Source organism: Anabrus simplex, chromosome 2, assembly GCF_040414725.1.
Source record: "Anabrus simplex isolate iqAnaSimp1 chromosome 2, ASM4041472v1, whole genome shotgun sequence".
In the NCBI taxonomy this organism is placed as follows: Eukaryota; Metazoa; Arthropoda; class Insecta; order Orthoptera; family Tettigoniidae; genus Anabrus; species Anabrus simplex.
The window spans coordinates 59,077,899-59,093,418 of record NC_090266.1 but is presented as its reverse complement, the minus strand read 5'-3'; the positions used below and the strand labels follow the sequence as shown (position 1 = coordinate 59,093,418).

The window sequence follows — 15,520 nt, the reverse complement described above, 5'->3', positions numbered from 1 at the left end:
CAATGCATGTCAAACTTACTGGCCTATAATTTTCAGCTTTATGTCTATTACCCCTTCCTTTATACACAGGGGCTACTATAGCAACTCTCTATTCATTTGGTATAGCTCCTTCAACCAAACAATAATCAAATAAGTACTTCAGATATGGTACTACATCCCAACCCATTGTCTTTAGTATATCCCCAGAAATCTTATCAATTCCAGCTGCTTTTCTAGTTTTCAACTTTTGTATCTTATTGTAAATATCATAGTTATCATATGTAAATTTTAATACTTCTTTAGCATTAGTCACCTCCTCTATCTGGACATTATCCTTGTAACCAACAATCCTTACATACTGTTGACTGAATACTTCTGCCTTTTGAAGATCCTCACATACACACTCCCCTTGTTCATTAATTATTTCCGGAATGTCCTTTTTGGAACCTGTTTCTGCCTTAAAATACCTATGCATACCCTTCCATTTTTCACTAAAATTTGTATGACTGCCAATTATGCTTGCCATCATGTTTTATAGGGACACCTGCCTTCTTTGCTAGATTCAATTTCCTAGTAAGTTCCTTCAATTTCTCCCTACTTCCACAGCCATTTCTGACTATTTCTTTCCAATTTGCACCTCCTTCTTAGTCTCTTTATTTCTCTATTATAATAAGGTGGGTCTTTACCATTCATTACCAACTTCAAAGGTACAAACCTGTTTTCATATTCTTCAACAATTGCTTTAAACCTATCCCAGAGTCTGTTTACATTCTTATTTATCATTTTCTACCGATAATAATTACTTTTTAAAAACTCCTCATGCCTACTTTATCAGCTATATGGTAACTGCCTAATAGTTCTACTTTTAAAACTTTCATTTCTATCACATTTATTTTTAACTACGACAAAAACAGCTTTGTGATCACTAATACCATCTATTACTTAGGTTTCTCTATAGAGCTCATCTGGTTTTATCAGCACCACATCCAAAATATTCTTCTCTCTAGTTGCCTTCATCACTTTCTGAATCAGCTCTCCTTCCCATATCAGCTTACTTGCCGTTTGTTGGTCATGCTTCCTGTCATTCGCATTTCCTTCCCAACTGACATTTGGTAAATTCAGATCTCCCGCTACAATCACATTCCTTTCCATGTCGTTCCCACATAGCTGATTATCTTATCAAATAATTCTGAATCCGTGTCAGCGCTATTCTTTTCCAGTCTGTAGACTCCGAAGACGTCAAGTTGCCTATTATGTTTAGAAATGAGCCTTAAACCTAGAATCTCATGTTTCTCATCTTTAACTTTTTCGTAGCTTACAAATTCTTCTTTCACCAGAATGAACACTCCTCCTCCCAACATTCCTATCCTATCTCTACGATACACACTCCAGTTTATTTTACATGTAACTAATCTCATGTTTTGACCCGCATTGAAATTTGCTATAATATGCTTACAATATTGTGATTTTTTTATTCCACCTTTTCAATACAATTGGTTTTATGTTGTTAGAAAATCATAACGCTACAACACGATTTTATTGGGACATGTTTCGCTTGATTTCGAATATCCTCAGCCTATATACTCATCTCAAGGTTAAGACATGTCATTTTTGATTTGCTTTGACAAATCTGTGCTTAATTAATTCTAAAATTAAGTAATAAAATACATAAACATAGGAATTTGTGAACACATTAATAGTTTAACAATATGAATGACTATACTAAAATTAGAATATCCATTAAGTCTAAAGACATTGACGTCCAAAACACAGTATCTTCAAAATATTGAAAATTTGGCTAAAATTGTTTTTCCAAAGTTCTAGTTTATTAAAAATAATTGTAATTCGACTTTTATGTTAAAATTTGAGTCATAATTTTTTGTTAAAACCTATTAGTATCTGAAGATTTAAATCTTGGATACGTTGGAATTCTGCTTCAGGTATTAATTTTGAGGCTTGCTACTGTAATTTATTAGTTTTGAACAGCAAAATGCTGAATTAGGTAGTTTCATCGAACCAGCCTTGTTTTAAAATAATACCAATATAAATGGTCCGTTATTGGACATTATAAATTTTCCAGCTAACTCATTCCTGGTTGCCAGCGTTTCGCCCCCGTGTGCTAGGCTGGGCTCATCAGTTGGTACCTAGCACACCTACCAAGACGCTGGATAGTGCATACCGTGGAGGCCACTGCGTAGGCTAATTGCAGCCACCGGCAGTGCCAATGCACTATGAGAGACATTGTCTCATTATCAAAAATTGATGCCTGCTTGGCCATCAGATGATGTAGATGTTGATTCACATAGGGAATCAGAAATAATTGTTCCGAATGAGTAAATTTATAATACCAATATAAATGGTCCGTTATTGGACATTATAAATTTTCCAGCTAACTCATTCCTGGTTGCCAGCGTTTCGCCCCCGTGTGCTAGGCTGGGCTCATCAGTTGGTACCTAGCACACCTACCAAGACGCTGGATAGTGCATACCGTGGAGGCCACTGCGTAGGCTAATTGCAGCCACCGGCAGTGCCAATGCACTATGAGAGACATTGTCGCATTATCAAAAATTGATGCCTGCTTGGCCATCAGATGATGTAGATGTTGATTCACATAGGGAATCAGAAATAATTGTTCCGAATGAGTAAATTTATAATACCAATATAAATGGTCCGTTATTGGACATTATAAATTTTCCAGCTAACTCATTCCTGGTTGCCAGCGTTTCGCCCCCGTGTGCTAGGCTGGGCTCATCAGTTGGTACCTAGCACACCTACCAAGACGCTGGATAGTGATAATGAGACAATGTCTCTCATAGTGCATTGGCACTGCCGGTGGCTGCAATTAGCCTACGCAGTGGCCTCCACGGTATGCACTATCCAGCGTCTTGGTAGGTGTGCTAGGTACCAACTGATGAGCCCAGCCTAGCACACGGGGGCGAAACGCTGGCAACCAGGAATGAGTTAGCTGGAAAATTTATAATGTCCAATAACGGACCATTTATATTGGTATTATAAATTTACTCATTCGGAACAATTATTTCTGATTCCCTATGTGAATCAACATCTACATCATCTGATGGCCAAGCAGGCATCAATTTTTGATAATGAGACAATGTCTCTCATAGTGCATTGGCACTGCCGGTGGCTGCAATTAGCCTACGCAGTGGCCTGCACGGTATGCACTATCCAGCGTCTTGGTAGGTGTGCTAGGTACCAACTGATGAGCCCAGCCTAGCACACGGGGGCGAAACGCTGGCAACCAGGAATGAGTTAGCTGGAAAATTTATAATGTCCAATAACGGACCATTTATATTGGTATTATAAATTTACTCATTTGGAACAATTATTTCTGATTCCCTATGTGAATCAATATCTACATCACCAGCCTTGTTTTGACGATCAGATTTTGATTTGGTAGTAGTTTGTATTTATGAGGGTTTAGTCAAAAGGGACGTCAATCCAAAATCATGAGGTGTTGATTTGTTTCTTTCACAATATTTGAATAATGGTGCGTCCCTTTGACTGTTACTACAAAACTTTGTGGTATTTGTTACATTACGGTGACTGTTATCTGTTGTGGTTCTGCTCCTTAAGCACAAATTTGTCAAAGCAAATAAAAAATGACAGGTCTTAACCTTGAGATGAGTATATAGGCTGAGGATGCATGAAATCAAGCGAAATATGTCCCTATAAAATAGTGTTGTAGCATTATGATTTTCTAACAACATAAAACCAATTGTATTGAAAAGGTGGAATACAAAATCACAATACTGTAAGCATATTATACACACTCCAGTTCTGTGAGAAAATTTCTGCATCCATTGTATCATTTCTCAGCCATGATTCAACTCTTATTACAAACTCTGGTAAGTATATATCTATTAAATTAATTAATTACTTAAATTAATTACTTAATTACTTAATTAACATGCCAGTAGAATTAATGATTTACTAATAATTATTTATAGAAAAACAATACTAAATTAGAAGTTTAAGAACCTCTGTAGTATTGAAAAACACTCAAATTCAGCAATAGTACTATTTTTTTAAACAAAAATGTTCGACTCTCATCTAGCATGTGGTATAGAAATTTTTGGCATTACTGGAATTCAACTTATCTCCATTTGCTTAGCTGATATTTTTTTTTTAAAGTTCATGATATGAATTTCATGACTTCTTCATAACTTTTTTTTAATGTTGCACCGACACAGATAGGTCTTATGGTGACAATGGGGTAGAAGATGATAGGAGTGGGAAGGAAGCGATCGTGGCCTTAAATGAGATACAGCCCCAGCATTTGAATAGTGTAAAAATCGGAAACCACAGAAAACCATCTTCAAGACTGCCGACAGTGGGGTTTGAACCCACTATCACCTGAATGGAAGCTGACAGCTACGTGACCAAACCGCACAGCCACTTGCAAAGTTTTATGACTTTCATGACTTGTAGACCCTTATTCAAGTGTTTGCAGCAGACTTTAAGAGGTAATACTTTACTGCAGTGCTGTGTGTGTGTTTTTTTGTTCAATGCAGTGGATGATGATCCAAGCTCTAAATAGTGTTTCACTACTTCATCTATATTTTTGTTTCTATAAATGCAGATTGAAAGGAGGGGCAGCACTTGGTGACATTTCTGCACTACACAAGACAGTGAACAATGAATGAATAATGCATAAATGATTAAATGCAGATCAGTATTGATTGATTGATTGATTGATTGATTGATTGATTGATTGATTAAGTCCCTTCAATTGTCACAGATGTTAAGAGAAGCACCGGTGTCAGAATTTCATATGGCAAGAGTTGTTTAACATCCTGACATACAGCTGTAGGATTTCAGCTCTAGAATACCACCAACCTAGTGATCAATGAGCCTATTAGCATATAAAAGAAATTTCCTCCACATCTTTAGAGAAGCTGACTTTGGAGGGAAAAGATGAAGTTACTATTCTATCACATGTGAAAGTTTACTGAACTGTAAAACCACATTTCCAATGGAACTAGTTATTGTACCCATTGCTTGCTGATGGGTAGGTTTTGTAGAAGTGAATGAGTAAAGCCATCTAGGGAGAAGTAGTTTCATTGATATACGTTCAATAGTTTTCCCCTTAGACAGATAAAAAAATTTAGGGCCGATTGCAGAAACGATGACTAGTTTTAAGTCTTAGGCAACGTCTACCAAAACAACGTCTAAATCAAGCACGATCTTCCATTGCATAAACAGTGTTCAGCCAGTTTTTAACTAGACATCGTTTTAAGTTTCAATATTGGTCTGAAAATGGAGATAGAAGTATCTTTCATGCAACTCTTTCCTGGTAGCAACCAATGAAATTTGTCGGTGAGCACGCCGAACGCCAGTCAGCTGTTTGTCTTGCTACACATTACTCAAATATGGCTGAGCATGACTTGCCCACAGATAAGAGTATTGCTTTTGGTGGAAATTAAATCTCATAATATTATCGACACAAAAGGGACACGCTACTGTACGGGGAAGTGTAGCTTTGATTATAACGTTATTAAGGTGAGTGTAATCTACTCATAAATACAGTAGCTTTGAAGAAGGGAAGATGAAGCAATAGCAATGTGTAACCGAGTGTGTTGTTCGGGCCATATAGATGTAGCTTGCATTCTGGAGATCGTAGGTTCGAAACGCATCATCGGCAACCCTGAAGATTGTTTTCTGTAGTTTCCCTATTTTTACACCAGACAAATACTAGGGCTGTTATTAAGGCCATGGCTCTTCTTCCCCAGTCCTCTCCTTTAAACAACAATCATCACCATCACTTGCCTTTTTCTATTTGATAGATGCCGAAAACTCATACGATTATGTACATAAAAACCACATACAACCTACTTTTTAGTTTTCACTATTATGCGTTTACTTGGCAGTAAATATAATTGAATCTCTCCCGGTTGATGTGTGTGATAGCCCTCTTACGATCGCGACACGTAATTCTGATATGTATGTAGTCAAAATGACTTATAATTCCATGGAAATTACCCCCTGTATATAATAAAATATATTGGTTGCCATGAACTGTGTTCAAGTTGAGTTACTGGACTGTCCTTTTGTCAGTCAAGAAATAAGTCACTTGAAAAGCGAAATATTATTTTAAGCTCTACCTCCCTGTACATTGCAAATGGATTGCTGCGATTTCGCAGCGGGCAATCCCACAGAGAGACCGTCGGACTAACCTTTCTTCCCAGAATCGTCTTGATATGATAATACGTATTACATGTTTCATGGTACATAACCTCTGATTGTGATTCACTCCTCTCATTTGAGGTTAAACAGTGCTCTTGGCAGTGTTTAAACATGACCGGTTGAACATCGGTTTTAGATAGTGTCTAAGAGATAAATAATGTCTCTGCAATGCGGCAGCCATACTTAGGCATTGTTTAACTGTAGACATCATCTAAACACCGTTTCTGCAATCGGCCCTTAAAGTTTGCACATTGGCCTTCAAACAATCTGAAATGTATATATACATTGAAACCTCATTAGTGCGTTCCTCATTAACACGTTTTCCCGCTTAGCACATTGCAAATTCGAAGTCCCAATTCTCATCATAATAAAACTGTATAAAAATACCTCACTTATTGAGTCACAAATTTTCGCTATTACCTCTTAGTACGATCACATTTTTCCTAGCCCTGAAAATTTTATTTGTCATCCCTTGTGAAATAAACGTGATTTCAAACTTGGGTAAAATCTGTTGCCACAGTTGCGTGATTATGGAAAAAGGCCTTAAATTCCTGAACTTTACAAGATAAGTTGCACGTTCCTGTTAGCCTCAGGAGTGTTCAATGTTGCTTGTCGGTTAGCAGCAAGATTGCTGAATAACACAGTGAGTCTATTTGTGCTTGTATATCGCATTCCAATCAGAAGTTAGAAATGTATTTTGTGTTGAGTGGTACAGTGAAGTTTTTTTTTTTTTTTTTTGCTAGGGGCTTTACGTCGCACCGACACAGATAGGTCTTATGGCGACGATGGGATAGGAAAGGCCTAGGAGTTGGAAGGAAGTGGCCATGGCCTTAATTAAGGTACAGCCCCAGCATTTGCCTGGAGTAAAAATGGGAAACCACAGAAAACCATCTTCAGGGCTGCCGATAGTGGGATTCGAACCTACTATCTCCCGGATGCAAGCTCACAGCCGCGCGCCTCTACGCGCACGGCCAACTCGCCCGGTACAGTGAAGTATAGCGAATGTTTGTTGCATGATACGGTAGCCTATATCGAGATCAGGAATGTATAAACATACATATCGCAATACGAATTTTCGCTATTCTTGCTTACTACGAGTACGATCACATTTTTCCTAGCCCAGAAAATGTTGTCATCCCTTGTTAAGAAACGTGATTTAAAACTTGGGCAAGAGTCGTCACCACAGTTGCGTGATTACGGAAAAAGTGAGCCTATTTGTGCTTATATTCCATTCAGAAGTTAGAAATTAATTTTGTGTTGAGTGGTACAAGGAAGTTTTTTGCATGATACTGTAGCCTATATTTGGCTTTGGAACATAATTGTGTGAAACTGACTAGCACCGTGCATATTTGTCTTGCGATAGCCTAGGTATGGATACGGAAGAAGTGAAATCCCTTTCTAATGAAAACAACACTAAAATCATTCAGAATGTGGATTGGCATCCACATCTTTAAGCACGCAGAGGTCGCGAATGTTGAACTCGCACCTTCAAGTTTCGACTCGATCGATTTGACTTGGCCGAAGTTTTTCACAGTGGTGACCAAAGTAATTCTGTTCTGTTGCAGTCGCACATGGCCGAATATAACCTCCAATTCACTGTCTAAGCGTGTGACCAGAAAATAATGTTTTATAGCCCACTGCTCTGAAATAAAAGGTTTCTGCTAATATTTGTTTTAGAAAGAGTGTGATCTGCAATAATACTTGGATATTTTAATTGGCCCCAGTACATATGTTTTCATATTTGTTGTTTGGTGTTTTTCACACCATTCACTGCACTTGTTATTTTATAAGCCCCAGCAGAAAAGGTTTTCATATTTGTTCTCTCATGTTTTTCACACCTTTTAATACTTTCCTCTCATCTTGGGAAATGGGAGATATAGTTTTCACTGTACCCGCGGATACAAATGTAAAATGCCTTCATTACATGTGATATCATTTTTGATCCGTATTGATGATATCTGATATCGTGTTGTATTGATTAGGTGGCCAAATTAATAAAATAACTTATTGTTATTATTTCAATCAAATGCCTTCATGTCGGAAAAAATCGTATCTAGCGTTTCCATATCCGTGTTGGATAGTTTTTATTCGTATATTCCGTAGTATGTTTTCTCGCTTAACGTGGTCATTTTGTCGTCCCCTGCAGAAAAGTCTTAATGAGGATTTACTGTATTTCTAAAAAAATCAAATAGTGAATTCACAAACAACAGTAAAATTTTTGATTTTATATATATATATATATATATATATATGGCAATGGTGACGAACTGAGGAGGTAAAAAGAGGAAAAGGAGCTATGAAAATTGGAGACTAGGAACTGGAAATAGTAGAACACTTCAAATACTTGGGAAGTGAACTGACAGAAAATGGAAGACTGGATATGGAAATTAGCAGATGGATATAACTGGGGAGTGCCTTTTATCACCAGGTATGGCGATTAGTATGAGGTAAAGTTGTACCAATGAAGGCTAGAGGAAGTAATGTACAAGGTATATTATCAATAATGACATATGCAGCAGAAACCTGAACAATGACACAGAGAGATGGAGGTAGAGTACAGGCAGCTGAAATGAAATTCCTGAGGAGTATGGTGCAGGAGGGATAGAGTGAGAAATGAAGTCATATGAAAAGAGCTAAATGACAACCTGGAAGAGAAAAGATTGAGATGGTTTGGAAATGTTAAGAGAATGAAGGAAGAAAGATCGCCAATACAAACACCGGAAAAACAGACAGCAGGGAAGAGAGGACAAGGAAGACGAAAATTACAATGGATGGACTCTGTGAAGAACAGCATAGGACAACAGAACCTAGATGGGTACACAGTGTTGGATGAGGAATGGTACAAAGGCAGAGCAAAGTAGAGAGGAACCCAATTTGCCCTCACCTGTGTCAGCTGAAAAAGGGGAATTAATGATGATCATGGTGGCATTCAAATTCATACCCTGATATTTCCACTTCCCCCCCCCCCCCAAATGAGTTACAATAATGGGATTTGTGCATACGCTGACATTTCCTTAGGATTTGGGTGCACAGAAGTCAAATTCGAACTACGTCAATTCCTCGTGGTGGTGAACTATGAACGGCAACATTTCATCAGCTAATAAGAGCCAGCCCCATGGTGTAGGGGTAGCGTGCCTGCCTCTTACTCGGAGGCCCCGGGTTCGATTCCTGGCCATGTCAGGGATTTTTACCTAGACCTGAGGGCTGGTTCGAGGTCCACTCAGCCTATGTGATTAGAATTAAGGAGCTATCTGACGGTGAGATGGCGGCCCCAATCTAGAAAGCCAAGAATAATGGCCGAGAGGATTCGTCGTGTTGACCACACGACACCTCATAATCTGCAGGCCTTCGAGCTGAGCAGCGGTCGCTTGGTAGGCCAAGGCCCTTCAAGGGCTGTAGTGCCGTGGGGTTTGGTTTTATTTCTTTTGAAAACTGCAGAAGTAGAAAAGTCAGGGTTTAAATTTGATTGCCTCCTATATATATATATATATATATTTCAATTCATATTTTCACAATTAAATCATGTCTCAAGATCTAGTATAGTTTAGTATCCAGAACATTTTACCTGGGATAAGCTGTTTGCTCTGAATGAAGCTGGAGAATAGACAGGCAGAGTGAAACACTTGGAGCATGTTCAAAGCCAAATTCTTCTCGAACAGTTGAGTTGTGACTTTCATCCAAAGTTAGTTTCCAAAAATTCTGAGTCACAGAAGATGATGATTCCAGGAATGACTCCACCTGATTAACTCCAGCTGATACGTCAGGTAAAGCATGGGATTGTTCATAGCAGCAATCACAGACCCTCACATTGACATCTCGATAACCCGCAACCTGTTAACAAGTACAGGTAAGTTGTTACATCTTAAGAGATTTGTCACTGATGATTAGAAAATAGTTAAATTACAGATGTACCCTGAATATATGAGTTTGAGTTCAAAACACACTACATAAACGTAAGATACTACAAAACATGCTGACTTATCACAGGATGTATAAAATCAATCAATCAATGATCTGTATTTAGGGCTGTCACCCAGGTGGCTGATTCCCTGTCCATTGTTTACTTAGTCTTTTCTTATATATTTTCAATGAACTTGGAAATTTATCTAACATTTCCCTTGATAAATTAATATTATTATTATTATTATTATTATTATTATTATTATTATTATTACAGTCCCTTACTCCTTGTAGAATAAATGAATATTTGCTCCAATTTTGCCTCTTGAATTCCAACTTTATTTTCATATTATGATCATTCCTAGTTTTAAAAGTTCCACTCAATCTTTTTTGTCTACCAATGTCATTCCACAGCATCTCTCCAACAGCTCAAACATACCACTTAGTCGAGCATCTCATCTCCTTACTACCACGTATTCCCAGCTCAAAGTTTGCAACATTTTCGTATAACACTACTCGTTTGTTGGAAATCACCCAGTACAAATCGTACTGCTTTCCTTAAGATCTTTTCTAGTTCTCGCATCAAGTAGCACTGGTGTGAGTCCCATACACTGGAACCATACTCTAACTCAGGTCTTGCCAAAGATTTATACGCCCTCTCCTTTACATCCTTACTACAACCCCTAAATACCTTTATAGCCATGTGAAGAGATCTGTAACCTTTCTTTACAGCCTCGTTCGTTATATTAACACCTAAGTACTTACAGTGATCCTCATCACATACTACTTTTCATCTCGCTTTTGTTTAAAAAGCCATTCATACTTTTACATCTACTATTAACATTTCAATTACAAATTAACTCAGAATTTACACTTCAAACCTCTACAGAAAGAAAATCAACACGTGCTCATAACCTGTGCTATACAGTACCTACATACTAAGCTGTCCAGAAATTCCAGAGGGTTTTCTTATGGAATGAAAATTTGTGTGCGTCTGAAATATCTTTCATCGGCAATGAATTCCCCCGTCACGAACTATTTCTATGTTGTACTCTCCTGCAAGTATAGCTCCACCTGACACTCGCCTTGAAGTGGCTGTAAATGTGAAGAGATCAAAAGCCTTCATCTCCTCAGTTAACCTTTCACATGGACATCAGCTACCATCAACTCGGCTGAAGTCCAGGAGTAGTTTCCTGCACTCTTCTACACCTCTAGTGTCAGAACCAAAGAAAATCAGAATTGAATTATGGGGCTGTAAAGTTCCAGACCAACTGGAATGCGCAAAACTCAAAGAAACACAGCCCCTTGCCATCCACAGGCTGCGATTTGGGATTTTAAGACCCAAGGACAACCTGAAGAAATGAGATTTTCTATGAGTAGGACGAACCTTGTGCGACTGTAGCAAACTTCACATGTCACGAAGACTGATGGATTTCCCTTTGTCCCCATCGCTTAATCTGGTACCAGCCAGCATCAACACCGTAAATGTTAGCAAATGTCGCTCTGACATATTGTAAAATGTTTAATTTATGTTCACTTTGTCCTAATTTTTATGTATAATGCTAGTGATAAAAATAGAAGAAAGACAGGTTGAAGCTGATGTGTACCAAGTAGGATGTTTAAATATTGAATTTCTTCAATCTCACAACAAACCCATGATAAGATACGATAAGTCATATACAGAAATATGGAAAAGAACACATAACAGGATGATCAAACTGACAGGTCAGTGTGGAAAGAAGACACAAAAGGACAAGGGCAATCTCCACATTTTTCAAAATGGCGCCCAGTAATGACGACGTAGTGTTTTATTCTCCGAGTAAATTAACCGTAAAATGTGACGAAAAGTGCGGAAAATGTCGAAGATTAGTGAAAAATGGAATGTTGTGTGATTCATGTGATCGATGGTGGCATTGTAAGTGCGGAAATTGCCCTAGAGACGTAAAAACTAATTAAAATATTGACTGGATTTGTGAGCAGTGTGTTCGGAATGTTGTTGTTGGGGACGGCGTTGACGAAGCACCGAAAACAGTCGATGAGGAATATAAAAGTGCATTAGAAATGATAAACATTCTAAAAAAGGACAATGAGACTCTTAAAGTTGAAAATCAAGAATTAAAAGAAAGACTGCGATCGCTAGAATTTGGGACTGACCATTCTTCGAGTGATATACCGGTACAAGTAACAAACTCGAGCACGTGGTGTCAAGTAGTTCGTGGATGGCCGGCCAAGAAGAAATCTACAACTGAATTTGCGGAAATAAACATCAGAAATAGGTTTTCTGCCCTAAATAATTTAATTCTGGAAGAAAGTGATCGCGCGCGTGAAACCAAATCATCGCGATCCGCTGCCGTTGCCGTGCCGAGTTTAAAATTTAGGCCTAGAACTCAGATTCAAGACCCAGTTAGGCCTAAATCAGCGAAGGTAGCTGTGTTTGGTGATAGCCAAGGAAGGGAAATAGCGGGAGTGATTAACGACGAGAACATAGCAGCAACCGGAGAAATATATGCAGGAGCTTCTATCAGTAGTGTTGTGGAAAATGTAGAAGCAGCAACTAGGAACTTCGGGAGCGGCGATGCAGTGCTTATCATCGGTGGGACGAACGACGTAGCTCACGACGACGCCAAGAATGTAAGATCACAACTTAAACATACACTAGGGAAGCTGACCCACACTAACGTTTTTGTAGTGAATGTGCCCCACAGGCATGATTTGAGTAGAGACTCGTGTGTGAACATTGAAGTGGACAAGGTCAATACAGATATTGTTAAAATTTGTAAACATTTTCGGAATACTCAGGTTATTGAATGCAGCAGTTTTGGGAGATACTGTTATACAAAACATGGCCTCCATCTAAACAATTCAGGTAAACGAAAGATAGCAAATATTGTTCTAGATTTTATTAATATTAAGATATGTACTGTAAAACAGGCGACTCCCTTGAGTTATAATACTGACCAGGAAAACTAGTAGAAAGAGCCAGCTGTACTTCAAGCTGGCTCAGTCAACTAGAAAAAGAAACTGAGGATAGTAAGGAATTTCAAGTTGCCCAAATGCAACAGTCAAGTTTTAGGGAGAAAGGGGGTCTGAGACTACTCTTAGTAAACTGTCAAAGTGTAGTAAATAAACAATTAAAATTCGGTACATTGATGGAATCTTATGAGACTGATGTGGTGATAGGAGTGGAATCGTGGTTGAAAGAAGGGGTGGGTAATAGAGAAGTATTTCCAGAAGGGTACACAGTCTATCATAGAGACCGAGGAGATAAACAGGAAGGGGGGGTGTTTATTCTGGTGAAGGAAACTTATTGTTCACATGAATGGTTTACCGATGAAAGGGATGAAATATTATTGATAAAATTAGTTTGTGATAATATGAAGGAGGTGGGAATTATAGGAACATACAGGCCTGGAAGAGAGGAAAGACACATGGAAATCTTTGAGAAAATAATAGATTATACTCGTAAAAACAATAATAATGATGATATGGTAATAATTGGGGGAGATCTAAATTTGCCTGAAGTTGAATGGAATGGAGCTGCAAGTGAGGCCCATGAACAGAAACTGGCAAATAAGTTAATTTGGAAGGGAGGATTTACACAAGTGGTACAAGAACCAACTCGTCTCAATAACTTACTAGATGTATTCTTGGTTAAACCATGGGAAATTGTTGATAAAACTGAGGTAATTGAAGGAATAGGAGACCATAAGGCTGTAATAATGGATGTAGGACTCGTACCAAAAAGGCTTAATAAGAGGGTTACACAAGACAAGAAATTGTACAGAAAAACTAAAGTTGATGAATTTGGGACTTACCTTAAATCACAGTTCAGTTGTTGAATAAGTGAAGGGAGTAACGTGGATACACTTTGGGCTAAATTTAAAGGAATCATTTGGGAAGGAGAGAAGAGATTTGTACCTGTTAAGAAGGGTAAAATGACCTCAGACCCTGTTTATTATACAAGGGAAATAAGAAAATTAAAAAGAAAATGTAGAATAGTAAACAGGAAAATCAAAGAAGGTAGGGAGAGTAGGGAAACTAGAAAACAGCTAATGAGGGAACTGAATAGAGAAAAAAAGGAAGCAAAAGAGAATTATATGAATGGCATACTTCAAGAGGGTAATGACCACAAAGGAAAATGGAAAAAGCTGTATTCATATATCAGGAATCAAAAAGGAAAAGGAATCCAAATTCCTACAATGGTGGGAGAAGGGGGTGAACACTATTTAACAGATACTGAGAAAGCAAACCTATTTAGTAGGGAATTTAGAGATTCAGTAGATGATTGTCAAGATTTGGAAACCAAAACAGAAGATAGAGAGGGAGAGAGACAGAGGGAAACAAGAAGCTTCTCATTCATAAACAAAGATATTTTCAGAGAAATCCAACTGCTCCAGCAAGGAAAAGCAGCAGGAAGTGATCAAATTACTGGGGAGGTAATAAAGACAATGGGGTGGTACATAGTGCCTTATTTAAAATTTCTCTTTGACTACGTCATAAGTAATAGTGTAATACCAAAGGAATGGAAGGAATCTATAATAATACCAATTTATAAAGGAAAGGGTGATAAAAGGAAACCAGAGAACTACAGACCAATCAGCCTGACCAGTATAGTTTGTAAAATACTGGAGAGGTTAATATCAAAGTACATCAGAGGGATATGTGATGATAAAAATTGGTTCATGAGGAGCCAGTATGGATTTAGAAAGAAATTTTCTTGTGAGGCACAACTGGTGGGATTTCAGCAGGACATATCAGATCAGTTGGATTCAGGAGGTCAGTTAGATTGCATAGCCGTAGATCTTTCCAAAGCCTTTGATAGAGTGGAACATGGAATATTATTAAAGAAATTGTAGGGAATAGGATTGGACGTAAGGGTTACACGTTGGATAAAAACATTTCTAAATTCAAGGGTTCAGAAAGTCAAAGTAGGAAATAATGTATCTCAGGAAGAGAAAGTTTGGAAGGGAATTGCACAGGGTAGTATAATCGGTCCGTTACTTTTCTTAATATACGCAAATGATTTAGGGAACAATATAACATCAAAAATAAAATTGTATGCAGATGACATAATTGTTTATAGGGAAATAAATAATATTGAGGATTGTTCAGAATTACAAAGGGACCTTGAAAGTATCCAACAATGGGTTGAAGAAAATAATATGAAGGTTAATGGAGGCAAATCAACTGTTACAACTTTTACAAACAGGAGCTTTAAAACTGAATTTGAATATACTTTGGATGAGGTAGTTATCCCAAAAGATGGCAAGTGCAAATACTTAGGTGTGAGATTTGAAAGTAATTTGCACTGGAAGGGTCATATTGATGACATTGTTGGGAAAGCATACAGATCGTTACATGTCATAATGAGGCTACTTAAAGGATGCAACAAAGAATTAAAAGAAAAAAGTTACTTGAGTATGGTTCGTCCATTATT

At 37.9% G+C, this 15,520-nt stretch overlaps 1 protein-coding gene across 1 annotated transcript in view; it reads right to left on the bottom strand.

Moving 5' to 3' along the window:
* The window catches only part of Sptz (Spastizin), a 713,541-nt gene that overhangs the window by 135,364 nt on the left and 562,657 nt on the right, over positions 1-15,520 (bottom strand). The window contains exon 27 of the mRNA XM_067139843.2: positions 9,749-10,014. Within this exon, the coding sequence (XP_066995944.2) occupies positions 9,749-10,014 (266 nt within the window). The remainder of the gene's footprint in view (positions 1-9,748; positions 10,015-15,520) is intronic.